Source organism: Epinephelus lanceolatus, chromosome 5 (genome assembly GCF_041903045.1).
Source record: "Epinephelus lanceolatus isolate andai-2023 chromosome 5, ASM4190304v1, whole genome shotgun sequence".
Lineage (NCBI taxonomy): Eukaryota > Metazoa > Chordata > Actinopteri > Perciformes > Serranidae > Epinephelus > Epinephelus lanceolatus.
In genome coordinates, this window is record NC_135738.1 from 33059988 (window position 1) to 33079670 (window position 19683).

The window sequence follows — 19683 nt, forward strand, 5'->3', positions numbered from 1 at the left end:
TTCTCTTCAGGCGGGGTCCTCGGACCGGTTGAGCCGTCTCGCTGGATGGGAACTGTAGTTTACTAAATGTAGATCCACTCAACAAGTAATTTAACGTTATATTCCGTGGATTTAGAGTTTATTTTACAAACTCTTTCTCATTCAAATATTATTATCTATAAATGTGTGATAAAGTAATACTTGTGTTGCGTTAAAACGCGTTAATGAACCACAAGTGACACCGACGTTGGTTCCGCCCTGTGTCAGTACGTACTGTTTTGACGTTACACCAACATGTCCATGCTCTGACAGCTGTGGGTCCGTGACCGCTGGGATGAAAATGTGTCATTTATGAATTTAAAACGTATGTAATAGTGTAGTACCGCATTAAATTAGAGGGTTAGGGGACATTTTAATCAAAACCATGGCTCGGGTTGTGAAAGTGTTTCGGACTCTGCGGAATCACTGGAAGAAGTCCACATTTTTTGTGTGCGTCCTGTCTTACGGAGGCCACTGGCTGTATGGGAAACACTGGTGAGTATTTTAAGTCATTATATTTCCAAGGAATAGATAACGTGCAGGTTTGTTCGTGTGTCTTACATTTAGTGTGTTATATCTTAACAGTGACAATGTTCTGCGGAGAGAGGCCTGTCTTGTGGCCAGGGTAAGACATCATTTACTCCTACACTGTAAGCCAAAGACATCGCATACTGTATACCAAAGCCTTCTTCGAGTGTCTGTATCATCTTTACAATCTCTTTTAGGAATTTGGGCGTCAACAGATAGAACCAATGGAGCGGCTTAGAAAAGCAACAGTCATCTTGAACCCTGCAGCTTGCAATGGGTAAGAAATCAGATACCTGGAAACATCTCACTGACAGTTTTTGTCTGGACTTTAAACAAGTTTTCTCACATATTTCTAACTTCCTGTCTCAATCTGCTCCAGGAAAGCCAACAACCTGTTTGAAAAGAATGCTGCTCCTATTTTACACCTGGCTGGTGTGGAGATTACAATAGTAAAGGTACACGTAGTTTTTTTCCCCTTTATAATCAAACTGTGATATTAGTGCCTATAGTAGGGATCTCATCATGTGACACTATTGTCTTTTCCTCCGCAGACTGATTATGAAGGCCAGGCAAAAAAACTGATGGAGCTCATGGAACAGACAGACATGCTGATCGTGGCCGGAGGGGATGGCACCTTGCAGGAGGTCGTCACAGGTTTACTGAGAAGGCCAGATCAAGTAGGTGTCACACAGTTATTGTGCTGATCTGTCATTAGGTTTTGGTTTAAGATTAACTACTAAAAGAGGTGAAGATGACTTAATCCAACCTTTCTTTCAATGATGTCATTGATGGATGTTTATGACTACAGGACACACTCTGTAACACACCGATTGGGTTCATTCCACTGGGCTCTCACAATTCCCTGAGTCCAAGTCTTCACCTCCTCAGTGACAACAAGGTCAAGTAAGTATCTCGTCAGTGTTGTACTTAAAGATCCAGATTTTTATCATCGCACAATCCAATGATAAGTTGTGTATTTGATGTGTCTCACTGAATAAGAATATGGGTATGGGGTGAGCATCCTCATGAGTAACTTAATTTTTTCTACCTTGTAAATTTTCCAGAGACATTACATCAGCAACACTGTCCATTCTGAAGGGAGAAACTGTACCTCTGGACGTGCTGCAAATCAAAGTGAGTAACTGGTTCTGTTCACTCTACAGAGCCTCAGAGCCATGAATGTTTGTCTTGAATGCAGATACTTGCCTGTAACAGCATTTGTTTTCAGGTCAAATTAACAGTTAACCTAAGAAATTTGTCTTGAAATAATTTCACACGTCACATTATGCCTTTCATCATCAAAAATTGTAATTAAGTAAACTGTCATGACAGATTATCGTTTTGTTTTTGCAGCGCAGTGAGATATTATGTGTCAGCACTTGAACAGGCATTTATATTTGTATGTATGTTTCTGTGTGTTTCTAGGGGGAGAAAGAGCAGCCAGTCTTTGCTATGATGGGACTACGATGGGGTGCTTTTAGAGATGTGGCTGCAACAATCAGCAAGTAAGATTACCACTAAAATTATAATCCTGGGTAAACTATGACACCATTCTCCATACAAAAGAGTAATTAACCATGTTTTCCTGTAGATATTGGTACCTTGGACCACTGAAGACACGTGCAGCGCATTGGTTTAATACTCTACGTGTAAGACTCTATATTTTTTTGTCTTTGCTTTTCTTTTTTTTGAAAATTGAACCAGTGTTGATGTTTTCTCAATATTGGAAAGACATGCCAGCTACTGTCAGTGCAGGGTTTCCCACACATTTATTTCTGGCAGCCCGCCACGGTTAAAACATCTGCCACCATGTTTTGATTTTCTATATTTGGAGCTGGACTGTTCATGAGAAGCACTGGTGGCATATATACTGCTCATTTATTTATTGCACCACACTCCAGAGTGCACTCTGGGCACAAACAGAGTAGCAGAATGCCAGTGGAACTAACTGTTCATTTCCTCCGTTATCAGCTGCTCCTCTCATCTAACAATCTGATCTGATCAGCTCTGAATGGATTGACTGATCAGTTATCCACCCGCAACTCAAAACTCCACAAACTGCTGCTGAGGAAAAAAAGAACTCATGAAGAGTTCGGCCTGCACAGTGTTCACAGACCCCTAAAGCCTCTGAATTTCCAGAGGGGACACAGACTGATACACATCCATACACAGGCAGGAAAAACAAAAAACAAACCCAAAACCAAACCCCCATCAGCTACCTACCACCACACACAGATTCTGATTCTCTTGGAAACACTGCAGTGTGATAGAGATCCCTGGTATGAAACAAAACCTTTCAACATGTTTTTATTTGTGTAACTCCTTATATATGACTTTGCTATGTAAGTTTTCTTTCAAAGGATGTTTCCTCTGATCTGCTACGATTCAGTTGTTAGCCTGAAATGAATTATCAGTGTAGGTTTCAGTGTTATCCTTGTATCCTACAGTGATCTGAATGCTGCCATAGAAGTGTTCCATCGTAACAAAAATATACTGCAGATTTCTGAATGAGATGCTGAACACCTGATAATATAGTGGTGCATTTTGGTCAAGTTTGAAATATTGAATATCCACTTGAAACAAAGGGCGACACATCATTATCTCATCAGATCAGTAGTCTTTAACATACAGTCCATGTTCATGAAGCTGTTGCTGTATTTCATGTCTCCCACTGTTTCCTTGTCACCCATGACTGATATAATCTGGTGGCTGCTGGTGTCTTTTAATCTCACACTGTTCTAATATCTCTCAGGAGTGGCCCCTGGTGCGGGAAGTCTCAGTATCCTACCTGGCTCCCAGCCTACGGCCCCCTGACCTGCCCCCTCAGAAGCCCCCCAGACCCAACCTGCTCTACCGCATCATCCGCAGGCTGAAAAACCACTGGTACCCTCCTGTCGAAGGTAGTGTGTGTCACCGTGTTGATTCTTTTATCAATGCCTGGCAACATGACACCAAAACCCAGCAGTAAAAGACTGTGAGTTGTATTTTTGGTTTGTGTGTGTTTGCTCAGAGTCTCCGAAAGTGGAGGAGCCAGAGGAGTGGAAGGAGGAGAAGCTGTCGACGTACGAGCTGTTTATTAAGACACACAACCAAAACCCAGTAAAGAGGGTCAGTCCAAATTACCTGTTCTTATAATATCCTGATTTGTTGAGTGCTGACATTAAAGACATTAAACCTGCTTTTCTTTGATTTTTTTAAAATGATTTGTTTATATGTATTTGAACTCGCAGCGCATAGATGACTCCATGATGATCTGCGCAGAACCAGACAACTTCACAGTGGGAGAGTACATCACTGTCGGGTTGGTAGATTGAGCTTGTTATTAGTCTGCTTCAAACAGAGAACAAAATCGAGGCAATATATATTATGTAAAAGTTCACGTTTAAGTAAAATAATGTAAATTTTCTTTATTATAGAAATAAGAAAGAAGAGGACCCCACTGTGTTCACAAAAGACTCCACAAAACTGGAAGTCGGTGCTTGCCGGCTGCACCTGCAAGAGGTCAGAAACCCTTTTAAATGGTTTAATCCTGTTTCACCGTGTCACATCGAAAAGCAAATCTATCCTATTTTAGGATTGTTCCGATATTAGCCACTTTACTTTCTGAAGCTCTGTGTTAACTTAACTTTATGTCCCGACCCCGCAGGGCACCAGTGGCTTCTACAACATCGACAACGAGGAGTACGAGGCCATGCCTGTAGAGGTAAGGCTGTTGCCACGGAAACTACGCTTCTTCATCAGTGCAGAGCGCAGAGAGCAGCTCCTGTCACAGATGCAGTGATGAAAAAATTTAAAACCAGAATAAGGAGAAGAACTGGTTTCAAGAGCAACAAAGAACTCTGAGGTCATTTTGAAAATGGAAGTCTGCTGTGTCAGCAGTTCGACATGCTGATGAAGCACTGACGGTTTGTTTTACTACATGTCAACAATGATAGAATATATAGCTGAACAGAGGAGGAGGACTACATTAAATGCTGATGTATATTAAAGGACCAAGGCTTTGTTTCTTTGAGCCATTAACCATGTACAGGTTGTCTTACAAATGGACTTTATGTTTACTGAATAGTTTACTATCACATTTGAACTTGGTCAATAAAATAACGTCTATCAAATTCAGCACAAGTGGGTTTTTTTTTTCATCAGTCTGACATTGAGTGTGTTATCATTTAGCAGATGCCTGGTGTAGCTGAGGACTGCAGGTGTTTTTAGAGGGCACAGTAAAAGTGATGCACAAGTTGTTACAGAAAGGAAAAGGGCAGGAAGGGCAGTCTGAAGCATGGGAGTGGAAACTAATATTTTGATGTGCTGCTACGTCAGCGTGGACCTTTTAAACATCAGTACTTTGAGCTTGCTGTGACCAGCTGAGTAACTGGGGCTAATAGCATATGGGTAAGTTAGATATAGATGAAGGAATATGGAAGAATAAAGGGGCGCGGCAGCATGCTGAATGTGTTGCGAATGCTCCAGACCTTGTACCAGGAGTTTGGCAGACTCCTTGGTTAGGCTGGGTCTGATCTGACAGATGGTGTCGGCAGCAAATCTGCAGGATTAAGCAAGTGGCTGCATCCTGCTGCTGCTGCAGGCCTCTTATCATATTTGGTTGTTGAGGAAAACAAAGGGAGCTCTCAGTTTTATTTTGGTTGTGTTATTTGTTGGGGGAAACATTCTGTAGGGGAATGAGTGGTTGAATAATAGTACAATTATGAGGTACTTGTACTTTAAAATTACAATTTAATTATATTTTAGAGGGAAATATTGAACTAAGTATTCCACTACATGTCACAGCTTTAATTTATTTATTTATTAGTTTGTATATTAGTAAGATTCTGCTTTCAAAGATCAACTTAATTTAAATTTTAACATAAAATGTGATAAATTGTTTAAGGGGTACCCAGAGACTGTAAAAAAAAAAATGGATGTAGCCACTATGACATTACTCATCAGTCTGTGGACTCCTGTTTTGAACCTTTAGTGTTGCATTTTGGTCATCGCCATCTTGGTTTTCTTGGCCAGAAGTGACCATATGACCATAGGTGGGCTGAATCTGACTCATAGACTTGAGACAGCATGTCACTCAAATCATCCTGGCTCTTAATTATGCATGAATATAAGCCTTAATAAAATGTAAATGGGTGAGTTGTATAAAAATGAACCCCCATACAGTGAAGAGGGAATTAGCTACAGAGACCAGAACCATTTTTGTATCAGGCTGTTAACATATATTTCTGCTGCAAATCTGGAAAAAAAATGAGGAATGCTGAGGGAAGATGAATAACTCTTTTGTTCAGATCATCCTAAAAGTTGTTCTGTATCTTTAAAAGCAATGAAAGCAGTGATCCTGCTCAGCGAGAGGACAAAGAGAGGTGTAAGCAGAATAGGACTATGAAGGAAACATAGGAAAATAGTTATGCAAGGTTTGAAGCAGAGAATCAGACAACCCCAAAACTGTATCAAGGTTTTATTGTTTTACAGTGGCAGTACAGTGAAATGAATGAACAGTTGCTCATGCTATTGATATCATGTGTACATTACTGACATCTTTTACAGTGTTTCACATTAGTACAGCTGAAAGCTTATGTGTTATTCCGTGAATACTCTTGATTTACATTACAATCAAGGAGGAAACAGTTACACTAACTGGATGTGTTGCTGCAGGTGTGCAATACTTTTGCTGTCTGACATTCAGTAGTGACACAGTACAAACGACTCGGTTTAGCTAATGCTGGTACATGTCTGTGAACGACTCCACATAGAAGGCATTTTATACAGTGGTGTGTGTTGTGTGTACATTCCCTTTTTACATTTAACATACACCTGTAAAGCAAACACCGTCAGAGGCGAGGAGTATAAACATCTTCTGACGAGTAAATACACTAGTCAGGGTTTCATGGGAGCACGTAAAGGCCATTCAGAAGTGCTTAGGAGAATGTACTTAATCTTTCAGCAAACACTGTTGACGTACACACAGTAATAAGTGAGTCACTTTGAGAAAATCACATTTCTTTAAGGCCCCATTTAAACAACAAAGCTTATGTTTCTCTTTCAATACTAGTTGCACTTTTTAATTTCTAAACCCACTCAGAAAACATTTTAGGGCATCATGTCAAAGGAAAGACCATCAGCAGTTCTCAATCTGGGGATCAGCCCCCGAAAGATCATTTTAAGAATGTGATAATGTAATAAAAATGACAATTTGTAGACTAACGAAATGTATAAAAATGACTTGGCATTTTAGCTTGCATCAGGTGGAGGGGCGTGAGAAGCTGAGAACAATTATACTAAATTTATATGAGGCAAACATCAGCCTCATGTGTTCCAACATGGAACAAATTACCGCTCTGATTGGCAGCGTGATGAATTAAATAAACCAGTCTGCCAGGATAATTCAAAAGACACAGTTGGCTCATCTCGGTAGCTGGATTCACTCAATGGGACTGTGATGAAAAGACTGAGAGAAACCCTCAGCAGCACAGCCCTCACTGTGACCAACACCAGATTTCCAAAAACACAAAGAGATCTTTGTCAGGGACGCAGACAAGCAAAGAGGATCTCTTTGAAGCTGATCAACAAGAAAACTACAAACGGCTCCATCAAGGACTCTTCGCTCAACACGATCACAGAACATACACTGGCTTCCGTTGACGAACCAGCCTCTGGTTTGAGCCTGTATACAGTGCAACACACACACACAAATCCCCTCCACGCCATAACCAATTACTGGCTCAGACTGTAAGACATAAACATAGCATAAAAAAAAAGGTACAGTAAAGCATGATCACTGTGTGCATCAGGAAAAGTCCAGTGGTGGACATGGTGCAGCATTCATGATAAGTTAGTGTTACAGAGTCACATTCATTGACAGTTCAAGAACCTCAGTTGAAGGTAAAACAGCAACAAAAACACCTCCGTCACTTGCACTTTGACTGTGATCAAACACAGAGACACATTATCACATCTGCCTCATGTTGAAGGTGCATAAAGGTGAACAAAGTATTCAACAGCTTTTCATTTCTCATTCTGAGTCAGCTTTAAAATTAATCATCCCCGTTATAAAAAGAGGATATCACACTTGTTTGTTTTTAATAAACATGTTTCACTTTTACCTCCTTTCAGTTGTGAAAGAAATAAATGCATACACGTGAAGAAGGCTGATTTCAACTAACACAGACTCCTATTGCTTCCTTCTTGAAAGGCAAATTAAGTAGTCCAAAAGCTTTTGATTTACTACACAGAATCATCCGAGTGTGTTATTACAGCAGGATGAATTTGTTGCACATTATGACAGCTAGGATCTTCTATAAAAAATCTATTTGAAGCACACAAATTCATTTCCAGCAGTAAAATGTCCCCCCACGTAATATGGATCTTTTCTTCAGACAAGTGGACACCAAAGCTGCAGGACTGACAATGTTATCATCATTGTGATGGGTGCAGTGGAGAACGACCAATCATCTCGCTGTGATGACCAGACCTGATTTAGACTTTCGTACTTTTATCCAGTGCTTCAGTCCCTGGCCACATCAGCTGGAGTCAAAGTCGAACAAGCGCACACAAGCAAATATTTCTGACAAAAAAACAGCACTGAGTGAGATAAGATGTGAATGGCTATAAGACCACGCAGCTGCCAAGCCATACTGTCTGCTAGGCTGGTGTGTTTTTAGCCACTGTGGACCGGTGCACAAACGTTAAGTGTCCTCATCATCCGTACTGTTTGGAAACAGTCTCCACAGGTCAGATGAGATACACACACACAGTTAGTTAAAAGAGACACCCAGGGGGGGACAGCAGGCGACAGATGAAAGTCCCAGGGTGGAGGCAGTGTCTTCGGTGTCTTGGTGTGTGTGGGCCTTGAAGGCACAAATATCCAGTGGCGTTCTGAGTTTCCCAGGCTGAGGGGGGCTCAGGGGCAGCAGAGGTTGTCTATTACCAGTGTGACGTCGATGCCGTACACCTCCAGCAGGTCGAGCAGGAAGGAGCGATCGCACTGGGGATCCAGCCCCATGGCCCTCACGTGCTCAGCGGTGAGGGTGGGATCGGCGCTCCCTGCTACGTCTGACAGGGTCTGGAAGATGCGGTTATTCAGCTCCATGAAGAAGCTAAGGCAGGATAAAAGACAAGACATTTATCATCACATTAAAATTAAGAAACCAACATAATAGTGTTACTCTCCTGACACCTACTGCCTGTAAGTACACAAGCAGCTGTGAATACACTTGCCAAGGACTCACAGAATGAAAAGATCCTCTTCATTTGACGTGCAGTCCCCATCCACCTCCTGAGAGTACAGCAGCAATTGCCTGGGACAGAAAAGTCATCCATCATCATAAAATCTGAAACATATGATTGTGAAGGGGACCTACTGTGCTTATTTTCAGTATTTCAGTTAGCATGTAGCTGCATGTAGCAGTGTACTTGTAGCCAGGGAATGGCTATACCAGAGTATAGTAACACTTTCCATCACTAAAAAAATCACCAATGAAAGCTTCTAAGCCAACATCTTTACAAGCCAACATGTTCCAGCAGGAATATGATACAAAATTATTTCCCTTAAATTAGCATGTAGCTGTATGTAGCAGTGTATGTGCAGCCAGGGAATGACTGTAATGTAATATGATCCAAAATTGGGGAGAAATTAAAAACATTAGGCATTACATGTTTCCCTGACGTTAGCATGAAGCTACATGTAGCAGTGTAGGCTACATAATGTAAATACTTGCAGTAACATGCCTCAAGCAGATAACCATGTAAAGAAATCCATCCCAAGTTGACGACAGTCGAGAAAGTAGAAAAAGCGGCATTGAAAACCAAATATTCCGAGTATTGTGCTCATTTTCGGTGTTCCTACTAGATCATGTTTACATGCTTTAATGGCCAAAAAACACTTTGTTTTACCCATACTGTCTATACTGGAACATCTGTATTCACCCTCTGTCTAAGACACTCAGTTTTAGCACCTGTTTCTTACACATTAAGCATTTAGACATGTTCCAGCAGGAATATGATCTGAAACTGGGGACAAACTAACACTGGCAAACAAGGTTACATTGTTTTCCTGATGTTAGGAGCATGCTACATGAAGCAGTGTAATTGTACCGGAGTACAGTAACACTTTCCATCATTAAAAAATGACCAATAAAAGCTTCTAAGCCAACATCTTTACAAGCAGACATGTTCCAGCAGAAATACGATCCGAAATTATTTCCCTTACATTAGCATGTAGCTACATGTAGCAGTGTACTTGCAGCCAGGGAATGACTGTAATGGAGTATGATCCAAAATTGTGGAGAAATTTAAACATTAGAGATAACATGTTTCCCTGATGATGGCATGAAGCTACATGTAGCAGTGTGAGCTACATAATGTAAACCCTTGCAGTAGTGTGTCTGGAGCAGACAGAAATCCATTACAAGCTGACGACAGGGAAGTAGAAAAAGTAACATTGGAAACCGAGTATTCCAGACAGTCTAATGCCTAAGGTTTTTGCTTACAGGGATTACTTTTACATATGTTTACCTGATTATTTGAAACTCTGGCCACATTTAATATGAACATCAGACATTGTAACATTATATAAATGACAGAAAAGACAGAAAAGCATTATAGGTTCTCTTTAAGGCCTTTAACGTTGCTCCTCAGTGATCAGTATTTATGAGTTTCCATGTTAATTTTCTAGCCTATTTTTTCTTATAACTGAACAAACTAATACTCAAAAACACTGACTCATGTATCCATTCAAAAATCAGACATGATTTTTTGCAGTGTGTAACATACCTCTGTTCGCTCAGTTTCCTGTACTTCTCCTTATCTGCTGCATTCAGTCGCAGCAGCGGCTGCAAATGGGTTCTGTGTGTTTTCACATTCTGGTTATCGACATAGACGTCGTACAGCTCCTTCTTCTCCTCAAAAATTTTCTCTGTGGTGCCTTGAAAATGAGAAAAACATGCTCATTCATAAGGAATCATTTCCATAAATTACAGATAGGCTAAATTAACCATTTTCATATTGTAAAAGCTTCACTCACAGGCCACATATGACATCTCTGTTTCCAGAGCAGTGATGTCAGCTATGTTGATGTAGAAGAAAGGCCGTAATTCGGGCACAGAGACACCAATTCCAGGTAAAGAAACGTTGGCCAGGCAGCAACAGCAATACACTGAAGGAGCACAAGAACACAGGAAATGAAACGTCTATATGACAACACTGAGGTTGCAACATCAGTACTTCTATTACATCCTGAAATGTTTGTGTTGAGAAAAACGGTGCAAGTGTGTGTGAGCATGTGTTTGAGCTTCTCACCCCTGTAGCAGACCACACCTACAGGTGGAGGGGAGAAGATGAGGACGCGTTTCCTAAGCAGTGCGAACTTCCACAGCACCATTATGTGCTCCCCGAAAAACTGGATGAACTGGGACATGCAGCCAGCTGGGTGGGTGATCTGCAGGGAGGAAAAAATGACAATATGTTTTGTTGTTGTTGTTGAGAAAATCTACCATCACCAACATTATAACTGCGCTCTGCTGCTTTCACACCTTCATTTCTGGGTGCATACAGCGGTTGATGGTGGTAACACTCCAGGTCGGGCAAGCGGTGACCAGACCATTTCCTGCGGGGGGAAGGACAGCCTTCTTATCCTCATAGAAGGCCTCCAGTGGAGAGTACTGGCCCGGACACTGCAACTGGTGTCTACACGGAAATCACAGGAGGAAGAGGGGGAGGAGAAGAGAGGAAGAAGAATCATGTCAATGAGCAGATAAGCTTGCTTTAAGTGTTAAACACATTATGCATATTCATGATCTGTCACTGTAGCTCGAGCTTGCATCTGGAGGTATTCACTCCATCGCTGTTTGTTATTGTGTGGACGCATTGTGTATTCAGTATCAGACACTATTTAGGTCATCAATAATGCACGATTACAGATGGGCTTGGTTAGTAACCATCACTTGTTTTGAAATTGCATTGTGGGATCATTTGAGGCTGCTCGCATTACATAAACACCACTTTTCTATCTATTTTGACCACTTCAACCATTCAGTACTCATGCTTAACATATTTCTAAACCATTTGAGGCATCTGCTCGCTACTGTCGAGCGGCTGCAATAAAAAAGCCACAGTAACCACGCTCCGTTTAGATTAATTCAGATCCACTTGTATCTGGTGGCAGCCTGAGCCATCTGTATTTGTAAGCCGAAACTGTGGCTGTGTCGTATATTTATACATAGTCAATGCGGAGATAAGCTTTCGTGAGAGGACTGAAGCAGAAGAGCAGAGTTACTGAGGAGAAGAGAGGCTGTCAAGGCTTCTTCCACTTCCGTGCTTAGACTTCATACAAAAACTGCATGTAAATGGGCTCCTGTGACGATCGCTGTAACCGGGACTCTGGGTTCATGTTTAATAGATGAGAACGGTTTTAACAAAGAAGCAGGGAGGTAGGCACATTAAGAGAAACCTGTAAAGAGGGTCGGGGGAGAAATAAATAAGGTAAACAGAATACAAATAGGGTGGTGCAAAGGGGACAAAATACGCAAAAACAAGGACAGAAAGAAAAAGACTGACACACTCAACACGCCTTACCTGACTTGGTTCTCAAGGAAGTGCATGTAGCGGTAAAGCACAGTGTAGGAGGGAGACAGAATTCCCACAGACTTCATCCTCGCTCCTCGCTCCAGCTCACTCTCCACAGGCATGTTGGCAAAACAGGCGAGCCCAAAGTAACATCCTTTACGGAAATATCTGGCCAAAGGCAAAACAAAGATCGGGGGTAAACATGCAGTGACAGATTTCTGACAGGCATTGAATGAACCCAGTGGTGTAGTGGTGGTTGATACGGTGAGAGTATCTCTACATAGAGGGGTAGGTTAATGGGTTTTTTTTTTGGCTGATAGGTGGGTGTGCTGTTAATGGCCAAAAAAAAGGTGGGTACACCCTGTATACCTACGTATGCCATCCACTACACCACTGAACAAACCTATATTCAATATTTAAAGACTGGATTTCATGCTTCCAGATGGTTCTGGGGGGGTAAGTGAGGGTACATACATAAAGTCATTGGTGACCCGATGGGAACCGCTGGCCATCGACTTGAATTCAACTCCGTCTAGGTTGATGTCGTGAGGCAGGCACCACTCTACCATATTCCCTGTCATCCGCAAACACACAAAACAAACCATCATGTCACTTCCCATTGTGTCCACTTTCACCTTGGCCACTTCCCCTAATTCTGTATTTCAGCCATGTACTAGCAGGAGGTCAGGGACAGCAGGAAGGCACTGACTCAACTACTGTAACTATCTATACAATGACCTCCTCCATAAGAAGCTGGTCATCCTGGTCTTGTTTTTTTTGTTCTGGTGGAATACTTGGATACACGCACTGGCAAGCCAGATCAGGAATGTGTTTTCTTTGGAAAGGTTGGCTGATAAAAATAAGGATTATAATTATGTGGGCTGAGTGTGAATCTCTTTAATAGGGCCTTGACATTTGAAATGTTTGACAACCCCACCTAGGCTGATATCATACACCCTTCACCTGCATGACTCAGTATAATGCCCCAAAGCACATCACACATTTCAAGATAATAGACATAATTTTTGGAAATTTAGATTTCTAGTCTATAAGTGAGAATCTTAAACATAAGATGGTTTTGCTGCAATCTGATTGTTTACCTGATCTTGTATCAAAGGTAACCACAAACACAGCCACGATCTGGTCCTTCTCCTCCCACTGATCCCTCAACGAGAGGCCGCCGGGGAAGGGAACATTACGATCTGTACCGAGAGGCTCCGGGCGCTCCCACCCGTGAACAGAAAGCTCCGTTCGCAGACGGCCCGGGCTTCCGTTCCCGCTGGCAACAACAGCTGTCACATTCCTCGTCGGGGTGCAGGTGATGGTGGCGGCGGTGGTGTTGGTGGCGGTGGTACTGTCGCTGCTCCGCCCAGTACCAGCCGCGGTGCCCGTCGGTTTCGGCCGCCCGGTTGGCTGCGAAGTTTTCACCGCCGGTGCGTCCTCCTCCCGCGGCGGCGCAGGCGGTGGCGGTGCCGCCTGGTTCGGATCGCTCGGTGGGATTTCCTCCCAGTCCAGCAGCGGGGCTCGGTCCGACTTCTCCACCATGGTGGTGGTGGTGGTGGTGCTGCTGCTGCCTCAGAGGACTCCGGGAAAGGGGGGTAAAATATGACAAAAGTCCGCTGTCCGGTTGAATCGAGCTCACTGAACACGCTGCTGGAGCCGGATCATGGTTTCCTGCTGCTCGCTGGGTTGTTTTCTATGTATTTGTAAGCGTGTCACATCCACTGACGGGCTGCTTTTCCTCCGCCTGTCTCACTGTTTTGATGACGTTGCGGACTTCCGCCCACGTGTCTATATTACTATTTCATGCAGTGACCTAATTCTGGTTATTATGGGCTGTTTATCTTTGCCCATAATATTTCATATTCTTAGTACATTCATATCTTTAATGTGATAGTTGTACTGTAGTCTATTAAATGTCCCTTTATGGTGTTTTTTTTATATTATTTACTTTTACTTTAAATGTGAATTTGTATTTTGTGTGTGTGTGTGTGTGTGTGTGTGTGTGTGTGTGTGTGTGTGTGTAATAAACAGATAGATTCCCTCTGTTTTTAGTTTAACACCATATAAAATAGTTTATGCATTTAGCTGCCATTTTAAAGTCAGGTGAGTGGTCTATGAACACTTCAGCCAATCAGACAGCTGGATGTGTTCACCTGGTGGCATTATGGGTGGCATAGTTTATTTAAACAGGAAGCTACTGACATCCAAGACGCGAAATTCAGGCGTGGTGAGGGTGGGAGATGCCACATGTTCGTGAGTACACGTGATAAACACGCATTATCACTCAAACTTAAATTACATACTGATTTGTGTGTTTATGGCCACTATGTGAAGGAATTGTCCTACATGATTTTGATTTATAAAAAATATTCAATAAGTAATGTTGGCTTTCTGATTAAATTATGGGACTTGAGGCCCTTGGTGTGTCAGGGCCTGATGTGGTATTGGGAGTCAACAGTGATGTAGGTCTACTAGTGTAGAGATTTGAGTATAACTTGTAACACACAGGCTTTGTTTCCTCTCAACTTCCTAAAGAGACTTTAAATGAAGGCCTCATAATCTAATGCCATCAGCCCCAGGGTATTCTTGCTCTCTAAGTCAAATGTGGGTCAAGGATTTCACATTAACCTCTGTCAAAACCCAGGCCCCAGGCATGGCGACGTTGTTTGACGAGATCAGCCATCAGCTGGACTTCTCTAGCTGTGAAGAAGAGGGGAGCAGCAGTGACAACAGCTCTGATGACTGCACCTCCAGGATCCGCAGCCCCAGGATCCACAACCCCAGCTCTGCGTGCAGGACGCCCAGCATCCAACGCCACCGCAGCAGAAGCAACACCCTATGTTCCCCTGTGCAGTGCACCAGCCCCATACCTTACGCTTCCTGGAGGAAACTGAGGCTATGTGACTCTCCCAGTACCCCCAAGGTGAGGAATAATTCAGTCCTTAATGTGCCACTGTGGTTTCAGATGTTAACCAGTGTAACTTCAGTGGGATGAGCATTGAATTTCATTCTTTTTTTCCGCCCTGCAGAGCCTGTTATCGAAGTCGTCCCAGCCTTGCTCCAGCACTAAGATAGGTCGTCCTCAGAGGACCCTGCGTTTTGCCTCATCTGCTGCTAACCTCATCCAGGCACCCTCTGTCAATGTGAATCCTTTCACCCCTGAAGCAGTCCGCAGGAGCAGCGAGCAGCAGTGGAAGAGCTGTTGTAGGAGTGATGATGACGATGATTATGGACGCAGGTAACTATGGTTTTAAGCTGTATTTGACATCTGTAAGGGTGGGATAATAAGGGATCATGTGTGAAAAGTTGTCCAAATGTGTAATTTAGAACATCTCGCATCACAGTTTTCACTCTTTATGATGTAGGTGTCACAATAAGAGCTATTTTTAAACCGCAAGCATTTAAATATCTTCATTGGTTGATAGATTTCCCACACAGTGCGCTGAAGGTGAAGATGAAATAGTTTGAATTATTCTTTCTGTTTTTAGCGCCCTTACGCACAGACCTGGCTTTTTAATCCCTTATAAGTGCAGCTGTGTTCAGAGTATATAAGTCTAAAGGCGCTTTTCATCTTTCAGGTTGAAACACAGCCTGGCGTCATCTGAGGAGGATGATGAAGCCTTTCTCCCACCAAAGGTACAACTATTTTTGTCAGTGCTTTCTCTGGTGGATGTAACCCTCCCTCTCAGATGCTTCTGAAATGATTTCATCATCAGGCTTTGTCATCTTCATCTGCCTCCTCGCTTCTTGTTTTGTCCAAAATTACATGCTGCCAGTCCCACTTCCGGGATTTCTCTAAGGAATCTCCAACAAAAAAGATCCGTCAGAGTCTTCACAGTACAGCTTCCTCCTGGAAGTGCTACCATATTTGGTGACGCATCAATTGAAAACCCCCCGGTTCCTCCTGGCTGTAATCAAACTCGGGACTGAGCTCTGTGACGTGTGTGTTCTTTCTTTAGAAATGTCTCTGGTTTTACCACAAGGCCCTCCGTCTGTTTATCTGACAGAGGCGTGCTGTCCAGGCCCTCATGTTGTCACGCTATGAGAGTGAGTTCCTGGAGCTGGAGTGCATCGGTGTAGGCGAGTTTGGGGCCGTTTACAAGTGTGTGAAGAGGCTGGATGGTTGCTTGTACGCCATTAAACGCTCTCGCCGACCCCTGGCGGGCTCTGCCAATGAGTGAGTCAGCAGCATGACACTCTTTGTGCCAGAGACAGATCTGTCCACTTTATTTTTTTGCCCGAATTGATCACATTTCTCTTTGACAATTTTATGTCCCCTCAGGCAGCTGGCCCTCAAAGAGGTGTATGCACATGCTGTTCTTGGACACCACCCACACGTTGTTCGCTATTATTCAGCATGGGCAGAAGACGATCACATGATTATTCAGAATGAATACTGTGATGGTAGGCTCCACCTTACCAACAAAAGCACTGTTTAGCAAGACTAAATATTCCAAACATCTTTACGTGAGTCAGATTGAATGATGTGGCTTTGATACTGTCAATTTGTGGGTGCCAGGTGGAAGTCTCAGCGATGTCATTGTGAAGAAGGAGAGGCAGGGTGAGCTGTTCTCAGAGGCCGAGTTGAAAGATCTGCTCTTACAAGTGTCGATGGGGCTGAAATACATCCACAGCTCAGGCCTCGTACACCTGGACCTCAAACCAAGTAAGTCCAAGTCCTCAGTTTGCATTTCTTGTATTGTCTGAACATAAAGTCTCTTGCCTTATTTCAACTCGTTTTAGGTAATATATTCATTTGCCAGCGCCCCAGCACAAGTGCAGCAGGTGAAGGGGAGAGTGAGGAGGAAGATGACCGAAGCACTTCAGCAGGAGTCATTTACAAAATTGGTATTGTATATTTAATGTTGGATACATTTCTTTCTAATGTTTTTTGTTTTTTTGTTTGCTGTCAAGTGTTATTCCTGTTTTCTGCAGGGGACCTTGGTCATGTGACATCAACCAAAAGTCCTCAAGTTGAGGAAGGGGACAGCCGCTTTCTGGCAACTGAGGTCCTGCATGAGGTAAGTGTCGCACAGCTAAAGGTCCAGTGTGTAGGATTTAGCGGCTTCTCTTAGTAGCAATGGTATATAACATTCATAGCTATGTTTTCATTATTTTATAATCACCTGAAAATAAGTTGTGTTTTTGTTACCTTAGAATGAGCCCTTTTAAATCTACATACAGAGCAGGTTCTCTTCCATGGAGTCCACCATGCTGCAAACACAGACTGTAGATTGGGACATTCGCGATTTTGCATGGGCCACCATAGTTTAAAGCTTTGCTCAGGCCCAAAAAATAAGGTCCCACCATGAATCTGCACAGTTTCTGTCCATGTTCAACCAAGGTCCAAACCATGGCAGCAGTTTTGGGCCTGAGCTTGATTTAAAAAAAAAAAACAAACAGAATCTCTACAGTAAAAAATAGATATGTTTTTGATATTGTAATATTTATTTGAAGCTTCGGGCTGACATGTTTCCTCGCACCACGTCTCTTTCCCTTCTTCTCTTCTTTCTGTTATTACAGTCATCTGCTGCCAGCTCTGTGTCCCACACACAGCGGGTTCAGCAGAGCAGGCTGCGCCTCTCAATGCATGTTCGACTCTGAGATGATGAGCACTGTTCTCCACTGCATGTTGTGCATATCTCTGTCTGTGATGGGGAGTCAGAAGCAAACACTGTCAACTCCCTCGATTCTCCGCTATATTGGCCCGTTGTTCTGCTCTCTATCACGGTCCCCCCTCTTTCTCTCTTTCCCTCTTGATTCAGTCCAGTGTAACTCCTGGCATTTACACCTGAGAGGACAGACCAGTAAATTGGCAAAGCCTGACCTAATTCAAGTCTGGAGAAATATTGAAAAATTACGACCCTGAGGCCCAATTTGGTGCGAGCAGATAATGCTCTACCATAGTTCTGCTACATGCTTGGTACACAGGAGAAGTTTCAGTTCTGCAACCTCACCGCTAGATGTCACTAAATCCCACACATTACACCTTTAAAGGAGGGGGAAAGTAGGCATAAGGGTCTGAGCTGGTTGCACCTCACTGTAGGTTTAAAGACTAAATCAAACATTCAGAGGTCCAACTGTATTTGCATTGTTTTCATGTTCATATTAGCTGTCTCTCTGCCTCATAGGATTACAGCCACCTGCCCAAAGCTGACATCTTTGCTCTGGGCCTTACGGTTCTGCTGGCAGCTGGCGCGCCTCCTCTGCCTCAAAATGGAGATGAGTGGCACAGTCTCAGAGAGGGGCAGCTCCCTATACTACCAAAAGAGCTATCCCCTCCCTTCAGAGGCCTGCTTCAGGTACTCTTATTTCTGGGCTGATCCTCTTTTTCTTAAGTTGTTTGAATATGTAAATCCAATAAAGAGATTAAACTTTTGAGCTGCTACCTGTATGAATGACATTTTATGTAGTGACAGACACTTAAATCACTCTTGTCACAAGCATAGATTGTGAAAATACCTGTCGTCTTTGCTTCAGTTGTTGCTGGATCCAGACCTGACGAAGCGGCCATCTGCCAGGGAGCTTTGCAAGCACACGATCTTGAGGCAGGAGAGGACTGGGGTGGTGGCTGCTCAGCTACGCAGACAGCTCAATGAAGAGAAGTTCAGGACAGCCATGCTTGAAAAGTAAGAGTAAAAACATAGAGGATAATTTAACCAGCATTAACAGTTTTGGGTTTCAGGCCCCTGTCTTTGTCATCATTCATTCATTTTTAATACTCACATGCAGGTTCCAGTTAGTAGCATTCACTTATTTCCATTTTCTCCACAGGGAACTCCAGGAGGCTCGTCAGGCAGCTTTGTCACCCAAGCAGAGCCTCCTCCCTGGGCTGAAACCCACTGTTAAGATGGGGTCTATGCCCAAAGCAGGAAGGAGGCTTGTTGGTGGGAAGACTGCGCGATCCATGAGCTTTGGTTGCACGGGATATGGAGTCTGATTGGACGTCGTGAGGCCCATATGCCTGTCCTTTTTGCTCTGATATGCAACTCCTTCTGTAACCAGGCTGTGGTAACAATGTAGCATGTCTAAATGACCTATACAGCAAGGATTTAGTTGGAACTGATTGAAATAACTGAGTGGATGGAGTGAAATTGTAAAATATGCAGACAGGGGGAGTGAGACCGGTTTATCGCAAGTGGAAGTGGTGAGAGAAGTTGTGGGTGACTGTGGGGCTGTGATTGTAGTGTCTAGTGGGCTGAGCAGTGTGAAGCTGTTTGGCCACAGACTGGCGATCTCCTCCTTGTCCCCCTGCTCTTCCTCTCGTCTCTCCTCCTCCTCCATGAGCATCCTGAAAGCCTCTTTCTCACTGGCCAGCCGCTCATACTCCTGCAGAGCGATATGAGTGTTCATAAGGGTGCAAAGCTGTGGACAGCATTGGTTTTAAAGGACTAATCTGCATAACTCAAACACTTTCAGTGATTTTCTGGCTGAGGGGAGTTGTTGATGCTGCATATCAATCAAGGACTTGTTTTTTTTTTAACTGTAAATAAACATTTTAATCATTCTTATCAGATGGGCTTCCTTTTTTTTAGTGGGATTAGCCCTGCAACTCTTATACCAATGGTGTAC

The 19683-nt window shown here is 43.1% G+C and overlaps 3 protein-coding genes across 4 annotated transcripts; 2 read left to right on the top strand and 1 right to left on the bottom strand.

The window, feature by feature from the left end:
- Positions 1-251: 251 nt before the first annotated feature.
- Positions 252-4662, top strand: agk (acylglycerol kinase). The gene is made up of 14 exons (XM_033634526.2): positions 252-513; positions 604-643; positions 744-823; positions 926-1001; positions 1098-1223; positions 1355-1449; positions 1611-1680; positions 1972-2051; positions 2138-2195; positions 3299-3446; positions 3557-3654; positions 3777-3847; positions 3963-4047; positions 4193-4662. Exons 1-14 carry the CDS (start codon positions 404-406, stop codon positions 4325-4327), a joined length of 1272 nt encoding a protein of 423 aa, XP_033490417.1. The 5' UTR covers positions 252-403; the 3' UTR covers positions 4328-4662.
- A 1329-nt stretch (positions 4663-5991) lies between these two features.
- On the bottom strand, positions 5992-13873 carry dennd11 (DENN domain containing 11). Its single transcript, XM_033635814.2, has 9 exons — positions 13209-13873; positions 12583-12682; positions 12118-12276; positions 11076-11229; positions 10843-10981; positions 10568-10699; positions 10318-10468; positions 8775-8843; positions 5992-8642 (listed from the first exon to the last, which is right to left on the bottom strand). The coding sequence occupies exons 1-9, from the start codon at positions 13651-13653 to the stop codon at positions 8447-8449; spliced, it is 1545 nt and encodes a 514-aa protein (XP_033491705.1). The 5' UTR covers positions 13654-13873; the 3' UTR covers positions 5992-8446.
- On the top strand, positions 13855-19618 carry wee2 (WEE2 oocyte meiosis inhibiting kinase). Of its 2 annotated transcripts, none has more exons than XM_033633972.2 (12): positions 13855-14364; positions 14756-15034; positions 15141-15349; positions 15690-15747; positions 16119-16288; positions 16394-16515; positions 16631-16777; positions 16855-16959; positions 17047-17132; positions 18243-18413; positions 18592-18740; positions 18886-19618. In XM_033633972.2, exons 1-12 carry the CDS (start codon positions 14359-14361, stop codon positions 19049-19051), a joined length of 1668 nt encoding a protein of 555 aa, XP_033489863.1. In that variant the 5' UTR covers positions 13855-14358; the 3' UTR covers positions 19052-19618. The 2 variants fall into 2 exon arrangements, with proteins under 2 accessions (XP_033489863.1, XP_033489862.1); XM_033633971.2 differs by having other exon boundaries at positions 13855-14360.
- The last annotated feature ends 65 nt before the right edge of the window (positions 19619-19683 follow it).